This window comes from Perca flavescens, chromosome 19 (assembly GCF_004354835.1).
Source record: "Perca flavescens isolate YP-PL-M2 chromosome 19, PFLA_1.0, whole genome shotgun sequence".
NCBI classification, from domain to species: Eukaryota; Metazoa; Chordata; class Actinopteri; order Perciformes; family Percidae; genus Perca; species Perca flavescens.
In genome coordinates this window covers 25,884,744-25,904,861 of record NC_041349.1, presented here as the reverse complement: position 1 = coordinate 25,904,861, position 20,118 = coordinate 25,884,744, and the positions used below count along the sequence as shown (strand labels likewise).

At 40.6% G+C, this 20,118-nt stretch overlaps 1 protein-coding gene across 1 annotated transcript; it reads right to left on the bottom strand.

Moving 5' to 3' along the window:
* Positions 1-5,935: 5,935 nt before the first annotated feature.
* Positions 5,936-15,423, bottom strand: cldn7a (claudin 7a). Its single transcript, XM_028564615.1, has 4 exons — positions 15,201-15,423; positions 10,076-10,240; positions 7,702-7,786; positions 5,936-6,329 (listed from the first exon to the last, which is right to left on the bottom strand). Exons 1-4 carry the CDS (start codon positions 15,421-15,423, stop codon positions 6,161-6,163), a joined length of 642 nt encoding a protein of 213 aa, XP_028420416.1. The 3' UTR covers positions 5,936-6,160.
* Between the last annotated feature and the right edge of the window lie 4,695 nt (positions 15,424-20,118).

The following is a 20,118-nucleotide window of genomic DNA, read 5'->3' as shown; positions in this document are numbered from 1 at the left end:
TCTAAAATGTGCCCAGACCACACAGCAGATGTTGTGGATGCACACTAATGCACAATGGTAACTCATTATTTGCGTATGCAAGGTTTGTAGGGCTGCAGTAATGATGTAATCATCTGGAGAGCAATAACATCTACGATTGAACAATGATCACATTCTTTTATTACCTCCATGCTTTGTTTTTTTCCTCCGAAAGCAAGGAGGCAAATTTTGATTGGGATTTTTTGAAGAGTATTTGGTTGAATTTTGAATAGATTTTTTTTCAGACGTAGCTGATAGTTTCAGCCCGTAATGTCTGCGAGGCTGTGCTCAATTACATTGAGTATCGTATTAACTTAATCTGCAAACACTACAGCCTCTGAAGCAGGGATGGGAATCGCACATTTTATAAATAATAAACCTGATCACGTTCACCCTTTCACAGTCTTTGTGGCTTTATTTGAAAGGTAGCATCTTGTCTAGCATGTGGCTAAAAGCACAACTATAACTATAGCAGTTCAAACATTGCTCAAAAAAGTTAGCTCCTTGTCAATAATAGGTCATATTTGAAAAACAATAACTAGGACGTGCTCGATGCCAAAACTATGCACATGCCAGACCTCTAGGCTTAAAGCAAAAGTTTGACATTTTGGGAAATCTGCTTATTCACTCTGTTGACGAGACTTTAGACGTGAAGATTGATGGCACTGTCACATTTGTCTGTTTAATATTAAGGGACTGCCAGCGGCCGGTTAGCTTAGCCTAACATAAAGACTGGAAACGAGAACAAACCGCTAGCCTGGCTAAGCGAATGACCAACTTTTCTCACGTGTCAAACTATTCCATTAAAGGGACAGTTCACCCAAAAATAGGGCTTCGCGATATGGAGAAAATAAAAATATCACGGTATTTTTGACCAAATACCTCGATATCGATACTGCCACGATATTGTAGTGTTGACTAATCGTGCTTTCACAAAATATTTACACAACGAGATTTTTGATAAATAACCATCTGTAATGTAGATATAATGACTAAGTGGGTAAAGGCAAATAATAGAACTATTACATCTGGTAAGTTCAGAAAATGACATCACTTTACTGTAATGCAACCTTTAAAACCAGGAAAAGACACCACTTATGCCATATTACGATATCCAAAATCTAAGACGATATCTAGTCTCATATCACGATATCGATATAATATCGATATATTGCCCAGCTCTACCCAAAAATAATTTTTCCTCTTATGCCACCTACACATGATTCGCACTAAAACCACTCTGCGCTGGCTGTGCCGTTGTGTTCCTCTGGGGAGAGCGTTGGCGACAACTCGGGAGGAAGCGCTACCCTTGGGGCTGCGCACCGGCGCCAAATTGCCGCTCAGCGCCACACTCAAGAGTAGCTCAAATGATTTCAACTTTGACCCGGTTGTCGCTGACCTTTATTTTTTATTTTATTTTTTTTTTTTTAAGGCGCAAAAAAAGCCATAAGCAATGACAACGTATACCTGCGCTGTGCTTTGCCTCTCTAACTGCACACTACCTTGCAATTCTACCGCTGATCGTGCGTAGGTGGCTTTAGCTGTAGTGCTATTTATCAGTCTAGATTGTTTTGGTGCGAGTTGCCCAGTGTTGGAGATAGCTGCTGTAGAGATTTCCATGAGTGCGTGGTGATACTGTTGGCGAGTGTAGTTTTATTAAAAAGAAAATAGTTCCTACATGAAACTGCTCACAACCAGGTGGGTGGATTATCTTGAGTAACTGGGTCATGATCTTTGGAAAGAGACATTGCTGTTGAGCTTTTCAAATGTATTTTTCTTTGCCTCTTTGAAGCCGACTGCCATCTAGTTCCATTATATTGGAGTGAAGGCAGACATCTCTATGACCGATATATCTCCAACTCACTGGGCAACTCGCACCAAAACGATCCAGATTGATGAATAGCACTGCAGTGTAAGAGGAAAAATATGTATTTTTGATTTGGGCATGAACTGTCCCTTTTTAGGAGAAGGAATCTACTAATCTCTAAATGGACAAAATAGATGTAAGCTATTCTATTTGTCCATTCTATTTCATATCAATGCATTATTTACTTCGAGGCACACCTTTTCTGACTTTTGACCTTTCCTCCTCCAGTGGACTTGGACGATGAAGACTTGGATGACATCATGAACAACAACGGGCAGTGTCCTGTGTCCCTGTCGCCCATCTCTTAAAACTTCACCAAGAAGTGCCAACAACGACGACGACAACTAAAAAATCTCCCAGGATGCCAAAACTCCCCGGCGGTGATCTTGGCCTTTTGATCCTGTCGTGTGTCCTACACCGAAGCCTCCGATGGCTCGACCAGGCGCACCGAAACGGCTCATTTAGCGGCAGCTGAAGCCCCATAGGCCCTGATTGTACATAGTGTTTATTTAACTTAACCTTTGGTCTGACTGTGAATGGATTGTATTGCATCGCTCTCTGCTCTATACCTCGGTAGGCAGTAGATTATCAGCGCTGGACAGAAGGATTCAGAGGAAGTGTCTATATTTTTCAGAGCTACTTAACAAGGGCTACATTTCTAAAGTTGCACTGAGCGAACGGTTCGATGAGAAGCAGCCTTCGCCCTGCCTGTATTTTTATTTTTTTTTCGGTGAGGGTTCCTGATTGTCTGCAGGGTTGGTTGTGTATGTGTGTGTGTCGGGGGGGGGGGGAGGAGGAGGAGAGAGAAATGTGTAACACACAGGTGGAATGTTAAGCTTTGGTTGTGCAATGACTATCACTCATCTCACACTGATGCAAGTGGTGTACTAATATCCATCGGATAAAAAGCTCGCTAATTTCTGTAGAAAGGAGAAAGAAAAACTACTGCTAATTATTTATTGTTTGAAAAAAAAAAAAAAACAAGAAGAAACACTTTGGTCGTGTTGTTATGGGTTCTACATGTTTTTTTTTTTTACTCGTTTCTGAATGGAAATTTGCTTCAGTCATCTATAACTGAGATTTATTTATGTTTCCAAATGGTGCACTTTGTGGGAATGCCTGTTATGTGCAGTGACATTTTGCAGAATTCTATGCATGGAGTCTGCTTGAAAAAAAAAAAAAAGAAAGCATCAAAACACGTAACTGGTATCCTGTTATTAAAGGGCTAAATGTAATAGTATTTCAAATCATACCACCGTGATGCTCTTTTAGATCACGCCGAGTCAACATTTTCCTAAGCTTATTGTTGGCTTGGGCTGCAGACTCGGCGGTAAAACATCGTAAACGAACAGATTTATGGAGGGGTTTGGTTTTTCAAAGGCGGGGGTTTCCCAGTCGGCCAGACAAACTGAGATTAAAGACGTGTACAGTTCTAATTCTTTGTAATCAATTGCCAAGTCATATTTAACGCTGTATCAGGTCGCTAATTAAAATGGATTCTACGCGCAGACACGTCATAATGAAACAAATACTTTGTGTTCATATTTACAGCGGTAATCTGCTTGTTAAGCCACACCCAGATGGCATTTTATTTTTTATTTTTACACTTTTTAAAGATAAATGTCCTCCTTTACTTAATTACAGTATGAGATCATGAAAACAAGCCGTTCTCTGTGATTAGCTCTCACCGCTGAGACAATCTGAACACTGCTGTTTGTTTTTTTTTTTTTTTGAGGCCATTTTTAAAAGATTGCAGTGGACCTTGGAATGACACGCTACTGTCTGTAAAGGCTCATGCTGACGTCATGTTACTTAGTTGGCTGTGAAGTTGTTACTAGTTCACTTTTAACTTTTTTTGGTTTTGCTTCACAGCCCATTCTCTGACTCAAAGGGTGTTGTTTTGGGGTCGTGGCTACCATCTGCATGCAAATGGTCAACTTTTCATAATGCATCTTGGGAAATAAAAGACAAATCTTTTGTGGAAATCTGTTTTGATGCACTTGGTTGCCAGTGATGTTCTAAAACTAAATACGCATTCACATGACTGCTAACGCTTGCGTTTGTTTCACACAGTTATGGAACTTTAACACGACTGTCACATAAAAAGTCTTGATCCTAACAATTGTTTCTTCTAAAAAAAAAGAAGGCCCAACGTGTGAACATATGCAGAGGTTTAAACGTTTGACTTCATAACCAGTATACCGTCACATGTAAAGGGACATATCAGGGTATTTCTTTTTTTTCACCTGCTGTTTGTCCCCAAATAAACGGAAGAAAATACAATAGGGAGCGTATTTGAGATGTAGGTGAGAAGCAAATGTAAAGTGGGAAAAACAGCTCATCCGAAAAAACATAAATAGTCTCTTTCTGAGTTTTTCAGTCACACTTACCTGCGATGACACCACAGCAGTCATGCCAAGGCTGGATTTATCACCTAAAGCATTTTTTTAAGCTTAATATTACAGTAGTGTGATGTGGCCTAATGCCAATTACAGGCAATAAATAGTAGAGTAGTAAACAGACTCTGCATGCCTAAAAGATCCCCTCCAGACATGTTTTACACATACATACAAACATAGTCTGCTTTAAATAATAATTTGTGTCTAGAATGTAAAAAAAATTATCTTAAAATTACACCTACTCCTTCCTCATTTAAAAACCCAGAATCTGTGAATATGCAATTATTTCTCTTTTTCAAAAGGGCTCTGCACTACTACACTGAGAAGTCACTAGAAACTCCCCCGACATTTCCTCATCCGAGGGCCGAATCAATAATCTCAACACATTTTTGAGTGGAGGGGCACCTACAAATATTTTGTGTATGATTTGATGTTCTTTAATGATAATACGGTTGTTTTTCTTTTTGCCACATTAAAGGGGAACTATGCAGTTTTTTTTAGCTTAATTTACCTGAACTGAACAGCTTTGGAGTCAGACACGAGTTGCCAAATATCTATTCCCAAGCTGTAGGGGGAGCTCTATAGAGAAACCTGCCAGCAAAAAGCCAGAAAACAGTGAAGAAATAGCCAAAACTGCATAGCGCCCCTTTAAGTGACAATTTTGCAGTTTTGTCATTTTGGATCGAAGTAAATGATGTTGATTGTATGGAGAGTTTGGAGAACACAGCGTCATGTGGAGCATTTGCTGTTTTTGCATAAATAAATACCAGTTTAGTGTTTTATCAATGTAGAAAAACAAATACTATCTAATCAGCTATGACCACCACGCAATTAACAATGTTGCAAATATCTTTTATTTAAGTACTGTTGGACATGTCCTTTCACTCATTTTTTTCATTACACCATTATTTGCTAAATGAGCCAAAAATTTTTTTTATAAAACTATGACATAAACATAAAAAAAAACAGCTGACACTGTTCATCTTAATACAAAATGTGACTTTATAATCTCTGAAAGCTCAAACTGGGCCACAGTGATCTACCTATTATATAAACCTACACGGAAGCCACAACTTCGTCCTACGTTTGTCAAAATAAATAGAGGCAGTTTAATCTCATAGTGGCCGATATGGAAGCTGTTAGAGTGATAACGGCACAGTGACTACTTAAGAAAATATTTCATATCTGAGCAGGGTTTGTAACAGACTGGTACGAAAGGGCTGCAGGGCCTGCAGCGAGCGCTGTAGTAAAAGGCCTGTGTGATAACAGGCCGCCCTACACACTGAGCCCTGTGTGTGAACTCACACCCTGCCCATCGTAGCGTCTATTTAAAAACCACCAAACGGTTCATATAAAAAAAAAAAAAAAAAACTGTTTTGTCACCCCGTGTCTCTGTTGCGCGGAATTGATTACTTTCAATTACACGGCAAACGCTAATAGACGTTGGTGCTAACGTGAAGGTGCGATTGTTGGCTAAAACCCACCATTTAGGCTGCAATTCGAGAGGTTAACGCCCCGAGGGCTTGTCTATTAAGTCAGGGGGGGAGGGGGTGGGGGGCGGGGGGAGAGATCTAATTATAATGGATTTGTGAAGGTGGCTTGTAAACAATCGTGGAATGTGTGGTCGGGGTGAGAGACATCATTCATGAAACAATTGAGAGTGCTGCGTGATAATCGAGGGGTTATCGAAGGTCTGCCTGACGAAAAAAAGAAAGAAAAGAAAGTCCCATTTCAGTAATTCTTTGCCTCTATGATTCACAACTTCCCGTATACACATTCAGTTTTACTCTTCGCTGCAAAAATGAGAGGAGGGATGGGGAATGGGGGCGCGGGGGGGCTAAGCTTCTGTTGGAGTCCAAAGCTGTAGGGGGCGCTCTCAGACATATTCTTTAGTGCTGCTCGGCGGACCAGAGCGGGTAGTGCCCATGGACGGGTACTTAGACGCCTGTTTCTTTCGTGGACAGGATGCGGCCAACATGGCCCCGCCCAGGACGTCTAGGAGGGAGCCGCCCCAGGCGATGAAGATGGCGGCGCCGAACTCAAACCTGGGGAAACACAAGATGGTGTTGAGCAATTATTTCAAAAATAAAAAAAGGTTTGGATTTTTTTTTTTTCAGTGACAAATTGAACTTCTGGCTGAATGGATTTCTCCGTTTTGCTGCTACACACAAGACGACATGTCTACCTCATCAGTTCGGTTTAAAAGTAAATTGATTTCTAAACCGTGCAAACGTTCAAACCACCGGCAATGGTGAAAGCTGTACTCAGGTCTGTTACTTAAAGTGAGACTACTGAATTTATGGGTTTGAGGTTTCATAAAACCAGCAAATATTAGTTTGATAACAATAGCTAAGATTAGCCTCCATAAGCTTCTGGTCATACCAGACCAAGTACGACTGTAGCAGAAAACCCCCAGAGTGTATTACATTGATCAAAGGTGTGTTTTATTACATATAAATATATATATATATATAGAACTTTGTATGTGTAATATGAAAAATGTGTTATTTCTTTGATCAGAAAGAAATAACTTTTTTAATTTAAGCAGCAATACAATTACCGGTATATCAAATGTATTCATTTCAAATAACGGTTCAGTACATTTACAGAATTATCAGCAAAATACCAAAGTATGAAATATGCAGAACTACTGTATAATATTTGATTTTTAATGATGATTCATCAATGTGGAAGCAGCTCATTTGAACTACTTTATGGTTGTTAACGTATAGAAATAAATGTGTTTTTTTTAATTTATTGATAGTCTTAATATGCAAAGTAACAATATACTATAGTTTTAATGGAGCAAAAAGTGCAGATTAGAAGTTAAAATCCAAACAAAATTGACCCGTGCTTTAAAATAATATGTTAAGTAGTAGCAGTAGTAGTAGTAGTATTAGTAGAAATAGTAATACTCAGATGAATTGTTCGCCATTTTGGGAAATACACATATTGACTTTTTTTCCAGGAATTAGAGATTAGTACCACTCTCATATCTGACTGTTAAGTATAAAGCTACAGCCAGCAGACTTAGACTTCGCTTAGCATAGCCTAAAGACTGGAAACATAGGGAAACAGGTAGGCTAGCTCTGTCACCGCACCAGGCCAAGAAATAGACCGGCACATAGCCGTAAAACCACAACTTGTCGTAGTTACACTTGTGGACATAACATGGTAAATAATTAGCTTTAGAAGTGCTAGCCAGGCTAGCTGTTTCCCCTGTTTTCTCTTCATGCTAAGCTAAGCTAAGCTTACTGTCCTGGCTGTAGCTTCATATTTAACTGACAGATATGAGAGTGGAATCCATCTTCTCATCTAACTCTTGGCGAGCAAGCGAATGAGCAAAGATCCCAAAATGTCAAACTATTCCTTTAGTCACAGTACTTGAACGCCCTGAGTTTTTCAGGGGTTACTTACTTGGTGTTGACTGGAGTGTAGGGATTATAGAAAGCCCGGATCACATTATGAGCGAACCAGGAGCACGCTACGATGGCACACAGCCCTGAGAGGAGAGAAGGCCAACAACAGAGATCAATCAGGCCATCAGCACATCATCAAAACCTGAGAGGGTAGACATGCTTTTACCCTCTTTATAGTCACCAGACGGCGAGCTATTGACTCCAGCACAATTAGCTTTTAGTGTTTCTGTTCTCTCCAGAGCCAGTTAGACCTCCTGTGTTAGAATCAGTGCCAGGAGTACTGGACCTATTCAATCATTCAGTGAGGAGGAGTGGGAGGACAGCTTTTTGGACTAGGGATCAAACGTCCTCCTACCTACTGTATGATGTACGCAAGATCTAGGCAAGAATGTGACGATGAAGCGAGTTTTGATGAAATGTTATGTAACCAGGTCTGTATTGATTATCGAAGGTCCCATCGACAACAATATGGATTATCATTGGTCCCATACAGTGGCATGCTCAGCGAAGAGTCATTTCACCAGAGCCACACAGACCAAAAAAAATGATTTTTTCTCTTTTCTAATGTATCATATTACCGTTTTAGCTGTTTAGTTTAGATTATTTTATTCACATATTATTTTAAAAATACAAGAATAAAGCTTGATACAAGGTAAAACCTTATGCAGGGGAGGTTAGAAGCCAAGACAATTCTTATGAAGATACCAGCCCTCTAAGTAACACTAGTTACACTAAGCAGCAGTGGAGACAATAAAATAGGGTGTAAGTGTACAAAATGGGATGCATTACAATACGATCTTTAGTCATTGTTGATTAGACCGTTTCAAATGTTTTTTGAATGATGATAATGTAGATGTGATGCCGGTAGATTGTTCCAAAGAGATGGTCCTCTGCTGTTCATATGTCAATTTTCAGTTTTATTTTTCTCAGCGGAAATTGTTGTTGTTGTTGTTTTTTAGTACACACTAGCAGTGTAGTTCTGGTAGTAGGATTGCCATAACATTTGATACAGATATCCATGGTGCCCAGAGAACAAATCCTACTGACTTTGGGGATCCCCTGACATTTAGCGACACCCACGAGCAGGTCAAAGTTTTCACCTATCGAGTGAAATATCTCCAAATCTACCGTACGAGTTGGACTGGAACTAGTCTGGTTCAACGACGGTTCACTTACCGGATAGTTCCGGTGCCGCCGGAAGTTCCGGCGGATGTCCCTTACCTTTCGCTTTCCTTGTGTTTACACTCTAAACTCCGGTCGATTTCTCGGAACAGCAAGCGGAACTTCCGAGCTAGCAAGCTGAAGTACACGCTGAAAATGGATCGTGCAAAAAGGCAGGTCTGCTTGGTTCTTTCGAGGAATAATTCGGGGACGTTTTGGGACCGATTGGTGAGGATTATAGCTGTCTGGATTTACCCTGCAGAGATCTGGGGAGCAGTTAACCGTATCCTCATAAACCAACCGGAGTTTAGAACGCCAACACAAAGAAAGAGGAAGGTGACGGACATCCGGCCGTAAAGAGGGACATCTTGCGGAATTTCCGACAGCAACGGACCAATCCTGGAAGTGGAACGTGGTGGATATACGTAAACTAGGAGATGCCAAAAAATCTGGCAATGCCAGACTAGACTGGTACAAACTCTTGTATAGACATTCATGGTTCCCAGGTGATTTTTCCAAAAGAATTTGGTGGACTCCCTCCACTGTAGAGCCACTATAGGGTTCCATTAAGTTTGTGGGTTCTTTGTGATCTTAGAGCTACAAAGATTAATCGGTTAATCGAGTTGTCAACTATTAAATGAACAGCCAACTTTTTTTGATAGTGGATTAATCGGTTTGGGTAATTTTTTTTAAAGCCAGCGAACTGAATATCTTTGAGTTGGGGATAAAACAAGACATTTGAGGACATCATCTTGGGCTTTGGGAAACACTGATTGACATTATTCACCCTTTTATGACATTTTAGAAACCAAACAACCAATTGATTAATCAAAAAAAACAATCGACACTGAAAATAACCACTGCGCAGACTCTGGCCCCAAAATTACAAGACGTCCGCGCCCGTATCCAGTATATTTTGCCTTCAGTTTTGTACAGTGGGAAGTATTTGAGACACGTTGTCCATCTTTTTATACAGTCTATGGTCTCCATCCAATTAAAGACCCGGAAATGTTTGACTGACGTGTTAAGACAGCACGAAGGACGCTGTTCATCCCTCCTCCAGAGTTCCACACACAGAAGCTGTACTTGCAGCTCGTGGTGGAACAACACCTTGATGTTGCTTTTCCCTTTCATTTGTCATCCATCTATATATGCAATCAAATTCCCCTCATAGTGCTTGATTGGTAATCAACAATTTATGGCATCCTCACCTCCCACGAGTAGGATGATGCCTCCTGTCATGGCGATGCGGGACTTGCGCACTTTTTCGCTCCCTCCACAGGTGGTGCACTTCATTCCCATACAGGCCACACCCAGGCCTGCGACGGACACAATGATGCCAACTATCATCAAGGCACGAGTGGCCTGGAGCGAACCTGGGGGGGGGGGCAGACAGAGAGAAGGGAAACAGTTATGCATGAGGAAAGGTGCGTTTTTCTCTGTTCAGGGAGGCAGTGAATACATGGCCTTTTTTGTTTTTGTGGATCGTGGGAGTGTAGCTTTTTAAAAAAACGATAAAGTGCAATGTGGAAGCACCAACTGATAAATGATGAGGAGAGACAAGCCTTGACCCATCAGCCAGGCTTTTTTGTATGTGTGTCCAGAGGTTGTGAATTACACTCACATTAGCCTGTCAGGACATTTGAATGTGATCTTTTCCTGGAAGAGAAACCATGGGATACACATGAACACACACCAGCACACACAGAAACACCAAATCTCACACTCACTGTTTCCCCTCCCATCTGAAACACTACTGTTAGGATCCTCATCTGTCAGTGCCCCCCCTCATATACTGCCCCCCCCCCCCACCCTATAAACCTATCACAGGGTGAGTCCCCCCTTTGTCTCTCCTCCTCTGTCCACCTAGAACCAGTCTGTGCCAGTCTTAGCCATCCCATCACTACCCTGCCCAAACAAACAAAACCCTCCAGCAGCGAGGGAGGGATGGGTGGGTGGAGAGAGACAGAGGGAAGGATGGTGCGACGAAGAGGGAGAGTAGGGGGGGGTTAACTCTATAAAATACTGCTACACAGGGAACAATAGGGTGGATTATATAGTAAATGCAGAGAGAGAGAGAGAGGGATACAGGATGCACAGTATCCTGGCTGGGAGCTACATCACACTGCTGTCATTATTGCTACTGAGTCGTCTATGGCAGCTTTGCAGTGGCTTCACAAATGTAGCACATCTGCTGCCATTTACTGTACGAGAAAAAAAGGGACGCAGAAGATACTGGTTTGGTTGTGATTACTTTTTAGTACATGCGTTACACAGATTTAAGATACAAAAAGTTAGGTGGTGCGCCCTCGAGCTCTCTGACCGGAAAGGCAAATCCAGTGGAGCAAAAGTTCAATTCATGGGGAAATATTGCCATTCAATTTTTGAACTCTACTCCAACATAGTAAAACAAGAATTGGATTCAAGATTTGGATTCAAGATTAGTAATGCCGTTTACTCCATATTCCTACCTTACCTTTAGCCTAACTGAAAACTAGTAACATCAGGCATGTCTTGCCTCTTTTTTTAGGCAGCAGGAGTGAAAATGAGTCATCCTCAACATTTGTGTGTTCTGGTTTCAGAATGATGAAGACAGTTGGAGAACAATTAGATACTAAACAGGATGCAGGCTCTACAAGATTCACTTTTTTTTTTAGTGGCAACTATCATGTCTTTGTCCCATATGATGTACACATTTTAAGCCATTTTTTTGGTTACACTTTACTTACATAAGAGTGACATGACACTGTCATGAACGTGTCATAAACGTTTATGACATACATACACGACATACACAACACTTCTTTTAGCAAGTGTCATTCGGTTTTTGTCATGACAAGTTATGGTTAGGGTTAGGGTTAGGTCATGACTGTGTCATGACTGTGTCATGTGTTCATGACAGTGTCATGTCACTCTTATGTAGATACCTTCAAGTAAAGGGTTACCCTTTCAAATGCCTTGAAAAATAGTCAATGTAGCTGCCGTTGATGGTAAAAACCCACTCTTCCCCTAGTGGTGCCAAATATGTTGTTATGTTAAAGTGCTCATATTATGCTCAAACACCATATTTTTATTGTACTACACTTTGCTGCAGCTCCTCTTTTCACCCTGTGTGTTGAGCTCTCTGTTTTAGCTACCATCTTTGTTGGGAGTCGCACATGCACAGTAGCTAGGTAAGGACTACTAGCCAGTCAGAAGCAGAGTTTGAGGGCGTGCCATGCTAGCAGCTAGGCGAGCATTATAAGGTGTGTTACAAAGTGACCACGTTTGTCTCTGAAGTAAAGGCTGGACTACAGTAGAGCTGTTTGGAGCAGTTGGTGAACAGTGTTTTCTGTTGGAGATGGTAAGTCCCTTTGGGCTTTTTCACTTTGTAAACCTACAACATGCACAAAATATATAACACAATAAAGGAAAGGGAAAAAGCCAAAAAGCATAATATGACCACTTTAAAATACAAAAAAATATGTCAGGTTATGAGGCTCTTTTCTGTGTCCAGTAGCTGGACAGGCTTCTGTAAATTTTCTCAAGTAAAGGTTACATTGCTACAACATTGGTTAATAAATATAAGTTGTCTTACTTTATATGAAGCTTGTCATACATAACTGTACTATTTAGTAATATATATATTTTTTCCCAATCATGATTCCACAGGGAGGCTATTCCACAGCCCTGCAGGGGCCCTGGGGGAAATAATGAGCTGTGGATCCCGGTTAATGTGTTTGCAGTCATTTGGAAAAACACACATTTATTTAGCAATTTGCACAATCTATTCTTTCGTTGAATAGGGCCTTTTACAAAAGGAGGCTTGTTTTTGTTTCAACAAAGGGTTCAATTTTTCAAAGACAACTATATCTGTTTTTATTTATTTAAATTTTTTGTGTCCAACCCTGGGAATATCAATCAAACTAGTGTTGGTTTGTTCACTTTTCAAAATGTCTTTTATCTGTTTTTTACAAATGAACTCTTTTCTTTTTCTAGTGATAGTTTTGTAAGTCAAACTCCTTCCAAAAGAAATGTGCACATATCATATGATCACAGATCGATGAAAAAGGGTCTTTGCGGCCCCTGAGGGTCTGGGGGCCCAAGGCTGGTTGCCAGGTTAGTAAACCGTCTCAGCAGTAAGCCTACTGTATATACTGCAGGGCACACAAGACAGTGGCTGTAAATTACATCTCTAAACAAAAGAAAAAAATAGATTCTATCAGATATATCAGCAGAGACATTCTCCGTTTTCAATTAAAATTAGCACAAAAGAAATTTCATAAATCCATTACAAGAAATTGGTTGCAATTGGCTTCAAAAGCAAAGCCTCACTGCTTCCTCTAATACTGTATGTCATCAAATGAGGCCCAAAGTCTGCAGGTCTCTTATCACTGCACAGCTATTATCCCAAACTGTTAAAACCATTAGCTCCCAGTTTGCTATGAATGAATGTGCATTTCTTCATGGGAAACATCCTGAAGCCATTGTGTGTATGTGTCGGGTGATGTTCGGTACAGCAGACAGTTTAGATGCTTGTGCTGCAGCAGTGCGGTTACCATGGTCACACCTTCCTATCAAGGTTTGAAGCTGATTATTTTGGCAACATCTTCAGTAATAAGCAACAACAATGTGGTTTCTATTTCATGGCGGCGAAAGAGAGAACAGAAAGTTTCTACAAAGTTGTCAGTCGCCCAGATCTTGGGATAACCCGGGGAAAACAAGTTACGGAGTTGTGCATATTATCACCGGGGGTATATATATTTCCACAAAAGCACGGCCATAGTGACAACATACACAGCTTTGAGTTCATATATGCCTCCGCAAACAATCGTCTTTCTCGAAGATGGATCATGGAAGTAGCTCTTGAAATTTGGATAAGGAATGTTCTACTGTAGTAACAGTGAGAGTGCTTGGGAAATGTTAGGAGGTAAGGTGGGCTGGGAGGGATTCCCAGAATGTGACAAAGCGTGGGTGAGGATTCTCAGGAATACTTGAAGAAAGAAATAGAGACTGAGCCCATGATCATTTTATCGATGCAACTTTGCACATTTGTATTATTGTAAATTACGGGTGAATGTGTTTTTACAATTGTATATTCTGATTCAGGGACTACGGGCGGAAACTAGCAATTGTGCTACAAACTGGTACAATAGATCTCTCCTTGTTCTTATACAAGGTTAAAGCTTAATTGCGCCTGTTTGAATACAATGACATACTCTTTCCAATTCCTTTCAAAAGTTTTTTTCCTCCACTTATAAAGAAGAAAATGTCCCACTGTGGTGGCAGCTCACAGTCTGGGGTCTCAGACTGAATTTTGTGCTACGACCACCCCCCCCACTCACAGTGGACAGTATAACTGCTGAGTGTGGTTAATAAATATGGTGTGATGAGCAGGTTACAAAACTTGAGTATGGTTATCTGCAGTAACAGTGTGGCCCATTGAGGTCTCACATTTAGGTGGAGGAGTGTTCTAATGGAGCATATGAACAACCCACTCCCCAAAAGAGGTTAAAAAAAAAAAAAAAAAACTGTTCAGGGGGCTCAAAACCTGTACGGAAAAAGAAGAGCTGTGTCTATTTTGTGTGACAACACTGTTGGGTTAAAAAAACACAACAGGAGCGTGAAAACTAAAGGCATTGAAGTAGGTTTAAACTTTGGAGCTTCTGGCTTAAACGAGGTATCATTCTCTGAGAGATGTGTTGTTGAGATGTACACCATTCCTTAAAAAAAATCAAAAAATCAAAAATCCCATAACACGTGGGATGTTTTGAACATGCAGAAAGTTTTGTACATGATTTCGTACATAAAGACAACCTGCTGCAATAAACACAGTGATGATGGCTTGACATAACTCGGTCATGGACAGCGATCGGATGTAACTAAGTACATTTCCTCAAGTACTGTACTTAAGTACAAATAGTGAGCTACCTGTACTTTCCTTGAGTCTTTTCTTTTCACGCCACTTTCTGCTTCTTCTCCGCTACATTTCAGAGAGAAATATTGGACATTTTACTCCACTACATTCATCTGACAGCTTTAGTTACTCGTTACTTTACACATTACGATTTTTGCACAAACTACCCAACAACATACCTACAAGTCCAGCTGAAATGAGTAGTCGATTAAACACTTGATTGAGTTGATTGACAGAACAGTTTGGATCTTTTCCAGTCTCTAAAATGTGAGGATCTCTCTGCATTGACTACTTTTAATACGTACATTACGATAAGTATTGCCCCTGATACTTACATACTTTCACTTAAACAGCCTAACATTTCCACTGCAGGACTTTTAATTGGAAACAGGATTTTATTTTTTATTTTTTTTTACAGTGTGGTTTAGTAGGCTACTTACTGTCGAGCTGCAGAATGGAGTCGTAGATCTTACACTGGAGCTGTCCGGTACTTTGGAAGGCGCATGACATCCACAGCCCCTGGTACATGGCCACCGCTGTGATGATGTTGTCCCCGATGTACGCGGACATCTTCCACTGGGGCAGGATCGTCCCGATGATCAGTCCGACGATGCCAATTAAGGACAGGAAAAAGCCCAGCAGCTGAACACCAGAGTTGGCCATCGTTTAAAATAAAAAATAAAAAATACAAAATATATATATTTCTCTAAAATATACTTTGGGGGTTTCGGCGGATCCTGTATTCCTCTTCTTCTTCGCGAACCGTAAAAGCTCCAGAAATGTGTCTTTAAGTGAAGCAAGAATATGTGATGGGAACCGTGTCGCAGGGAAGTTGTGTACCGGGGGTCTTGAGTCGGGGCTGGGCATCCGAGATGCGTGTGTGTGTGTGTGTGTGTGTGTGTGTGTGTGTGTGTGTGTGTGTGTGTGTGTGTGTTGCAGTGCTCTGTGGTGGTCGCTGCTGCTGGGAAATATGTCCCCTCTGCTTCCAGCAAAGCAACAGGTTGTCTTTGCACTCGACACTTCTCTCTTTATCAGTTCTCGAACCTTTTCAGCTGGGTCACCCTCTGCAGCATCAGGGCTGCTGGGTGTAGGCTAACTAAGGACATTCTAGTCCAGCACTGTACTTTACCCTCCCTGTTGTCCTCAAAAGTTTCTATATCACAAATTTGGGTTTTTCTTTCAACCAAATATTCAAAAAAAAGATAACCATTATTCTTCACAAGTAACATAAATGATCAGTTCACTTCTTTCTTTGAATTTGGGGTTTTTATTTCATTCTACAGCATTTAAAAAAAAAAGAAAAATCATAAAAGAACGTCGACAAAAATGTCGAAAAAGACCCAACGAAACAAAAAGTTGCTCGGTCGACGAGAAAACATCACGAGGGTAAAATGGAAAATAAATAAACCCTCCATAAAAAAAAAAAAAAAAAAAAAAAGGTTCGAATTTTGACCAAGAAATTCAAAAAGGTTGCAAATTTGAGGTAGGGTACTTGTACTCAGAGGTGGAAAGTAACCAGGGGCGATTCCAGGATTTGTTTAAGGGGGGATATAGGAAATATTGGATGGGATAGAAGAACATAATGTAATTATAAGTTTCAATTGGTTTCATTTTTTTAAGATTATTTTTTGGGGCATTTCCGCCTTTAATTATATGAAAGCAATGAAAGAGGGAAAGAGAGGGGGAAGACATGCAGGAGATTGTCCCAGGTCAGACTCAAACCTTGGACCTTCTGCATCGAGGTATAAACCTCTGTATATGTGCGCCCGCTCTACCGACTGAGCTATCCTGGCCACTGGTTTCATTTTTAACAATATCCGAATACGATACACATCTTCTATTGGCTCAGTCTGCCTACTTTAAAAAACAAAACATTTCCAGTGCTGGATCCATGGTATCAGAATTTTGGATAGTTGTCATGGAAACATGAATTGGTCATGTGACAAGGGCTGGGAAGATTGGCAGAAGCCAAGTGACAGTACTCTGATCCAATGGAAATCACAATTGTCAGATTGGTGGTGTGAGTGTGTGTGTGTGTGTGTGTGGGGGGGAGAGACTTCATTAGGTATGATGCTTTTATTGGGGTAAATATGGTTTAGCATTATAGTTGAAATAAATATTGAATTTAAGCAGACATATTCACAGTAATAGTGATGGGAGTTAGAAAAGATGAGGGACTTTCACTTAAGTACAGTACTTAAGGTTGTTGTTGGGGGGGGGAGGAGAGAGATACATACTTCTTTTATATTTACACTTATTTAATATCTTATTTATACTTATTTAATTCGATCACAGTCCATCTGATAAGGGCACAGTGCCAAACAACTCTAAAGAAGCAGCAGAAACCTAAATAAAAGAACAAAAAAACTCAAAAAGCCACAAAAATTATTTCAATTTTATTTAGTTGACACTTTGCCAAAACAATGTTAGAGACCTTTTTATTTACATTTTTTTTTACTCAGTAACGGTTGTGATTTTAAATGTAGCACAGTACAATACTTCAAACAAAACCTACTTAAGTAAAAGCTAAAGTACAGCTTTTAAAAACTACTTTGAAAGGTAAAAGTAGGCTGCGCCAAAAAACTACTCTATTACAGTAACATGAAATAGGATTTTCTCGCATTGCCAGACCGTCCTCCACAGCACTGAGGAGGAGGGTCTGGCTAGTCCACACAGAAAAAGCTTTTGTGCCGACACATCTTCAGTCAGATCGGTGGCTGGAAAAACTACTGAAAGAGCTACATGGCAGAGGAAATTCCTGGTTCAGAGCTCTGACTGCAATGTAAATGTTGAAGAAGAAGACCATTTAAGTCATCTGGAAAATGATGACACACTGGCGTCACCTTTCTACTAAAGACAAAACTGTAATAATCAACCGTGTATTGAATAAAGTGTGACTTTTTCTCATTATGTTTTGTTTCATTATATGAATAAATAAATACAAAGTGTAGGAACACCATTACGCTGTACAAACAGAAAACAAGTGTTAAAGTCACTGCAAATAGAAACGAACGACATCCAAACATACAATTAGCGAAATAGCAATAATTCAAAGTGCTTACTTTTTTAGTTAAGGTTGCGGATCTACAATACAATTAATTTCCCATTAATTTAATTGGGAGGTGACCGTTTTATACGTCATGCTATTTACTAATATTTTACAATAGCGTTGCTGTCAGGTAAAAACCATTGTGTTCCAGGAAATGAAAAAAAAAACCCTCTAATTTTAAATCATTTGATTGAGCTATTTAAATCAGACGAAGTCAGACTAAAATCGTCTCGTTACTGTTTAAATTAATTAACGGAAAAAAAATTGAAATGGCAAAATATGGAGATACAAGGTTTCTGCTCAACAGAGCTGATAGGTTTGTTCCATCAGGTCCATTAACATGCTAGTTGTGAATGGGCAAAAACCAAACAGACAATAATAAGCATTGTCCATATCAGAGGCCAGGCTTTGTGGCACTGCAGCGTGTGACTTCACACTGTGACTAAACAATGGGAGAGGAAGTAATAACCCATAAGCCTGGAGGAAGTCGTGCATCTTTGTAGTCATTTGGTGTCTCTTTTGAGTTGCTTTGCATCTCTTTGTGGTTGTTTTGTGTCTTTGTGGTTGTTTTGTGTGTCTTTGTGTTTGTTTTGCATTACCATGTGGTTGTTAGGTGTTTCTTTGTGGTTGTTTTGCATTACTATGTGGTTGTTACGTGTTTCTTTGAGGTTGTTTTGCATTACTATGTGGTTGTTACGTGTTTCTTTGTGGTTGTTTTGCATTACTATGTGGTTGTTAACGCATTTCTTTGTGGTTGTTACGTGTTTCTTTGTGGTTGTTTTGCATTACTATGTGGTTGTTACGTGTTTTTTTGTGGTTGTTTTGCATTGATATGTGGTTGTTACGTGTTTCTTTGTGGTTATTTTGCATTACTATGTGGTTGTTACGTGTTTGAGGTTGTTTTGCACTACTATGTGGTTGTTTTGCGTTTCTTTGGGGCTGTTTTGTGTGTCTTTGTGGTTGTTTGGTTTCTTTGGGGCTGTTTTGCGTGTCTTTGTGGTTGTTTTGCATTACTGTGTGGTTGTTTTGCATTTCTTTGGGGCTGTTTTATGTGTCTTTGTGGTTGTTTTGTGTTCCTTATAGGCTGTTTTGTGTGTCTTTGTGGTTGATTTAGGTCTCTGTGTGGTTGTTTTGCGTTTCCTTTTGGTTATTTTGTGTTTCTTTGTGGCACTGCAGCGTGCGACTTCACACTGTGGCTAAACAATAGTGCTACGGCAATGGGAGAGGAAGTAATAACCCATAAGCCTGGAAGAAGTCATTCCCACTGCCAGGTTAATGGGAATGTACTCACCTACTGGCTGGATTTTCCAATTTAAAATGTAATGAGGCTTTGCTAGATTAGTCTCCCAGGTCTGTTACTCCTCTTTTCCTCTTCCACCGCTCAGTTCTTTCATTTTCTCACATTCCTGCCCTTTCCTCCCACCTTCACCCACCTCTTCTCTCTCACTATAACTCTTTCCCCCCATATACTGTATCCAGGCCTGGGTAACAGGCTTCAAGTCTCTTGAGGGCAACAAATGCCCCATTGTTGCTGGGGAAGAATGACCCCATACCTAAAGGAATCTGTTTCACTTTGATACAGAAGTTGAGGAGGAAGAGGAGGAGAGGGATGGTTTGAGTGGTTGAAGGAGTTGTTATGATCGGGGTAGGATTTGAAAGATGAAGGAAAGGTGATAGGAAAAGAAAAAACATACATGAAGGAAAGAAAGGTGAGCACAAAATGCTGGGTGAGATGTAGAAGAGGAAGATGATTAAGAAGAAGATCAAGGGCCAGTCCCAGGCCTAGCAGTGCTGTTGCCACAGGTAACCTGATTTATCTGATGTCCTCTTGGCTTCTTTTCCACCCAGGACTTGGATTGCAAAGAACACAAAAAAGAACATTGCTCTTCCCCCCCCCCCCCTCCCTTTTTTACTACTCTCTTTTTAAAAAAGCGTAAACACACATTTGTCTCGCTGGTTTAGCCGTTGCTTAACGCTCAATAGGAGCTGGAAAAAAAAACAGCTAAATCAGCCCAAAGAAGGGCACTAACAACATTCTCTCGGGGTCCCCTCCCATTTCTGAGGCCTCCTCTGGGTCTGAAGTGAGCGAGTGGAGTGCTAATCCAATGATTGAAGCCCTGTAAGTGCCCTTGGAAGTCACTGAGGCATTAGCAATAAAACACGCTGCGCCCACGGCTTTTCCCTGAAAAGCTCCGAGTGCACAAATGAGGGGGACGGCGCCCTTCTCTACGTGTCCCCTGTCTTTTTCACCTTCAGTCTTCTTATGCAACAACAGTTGGCCTTTGTGCAGCAGCAGCAGGACGGGACCA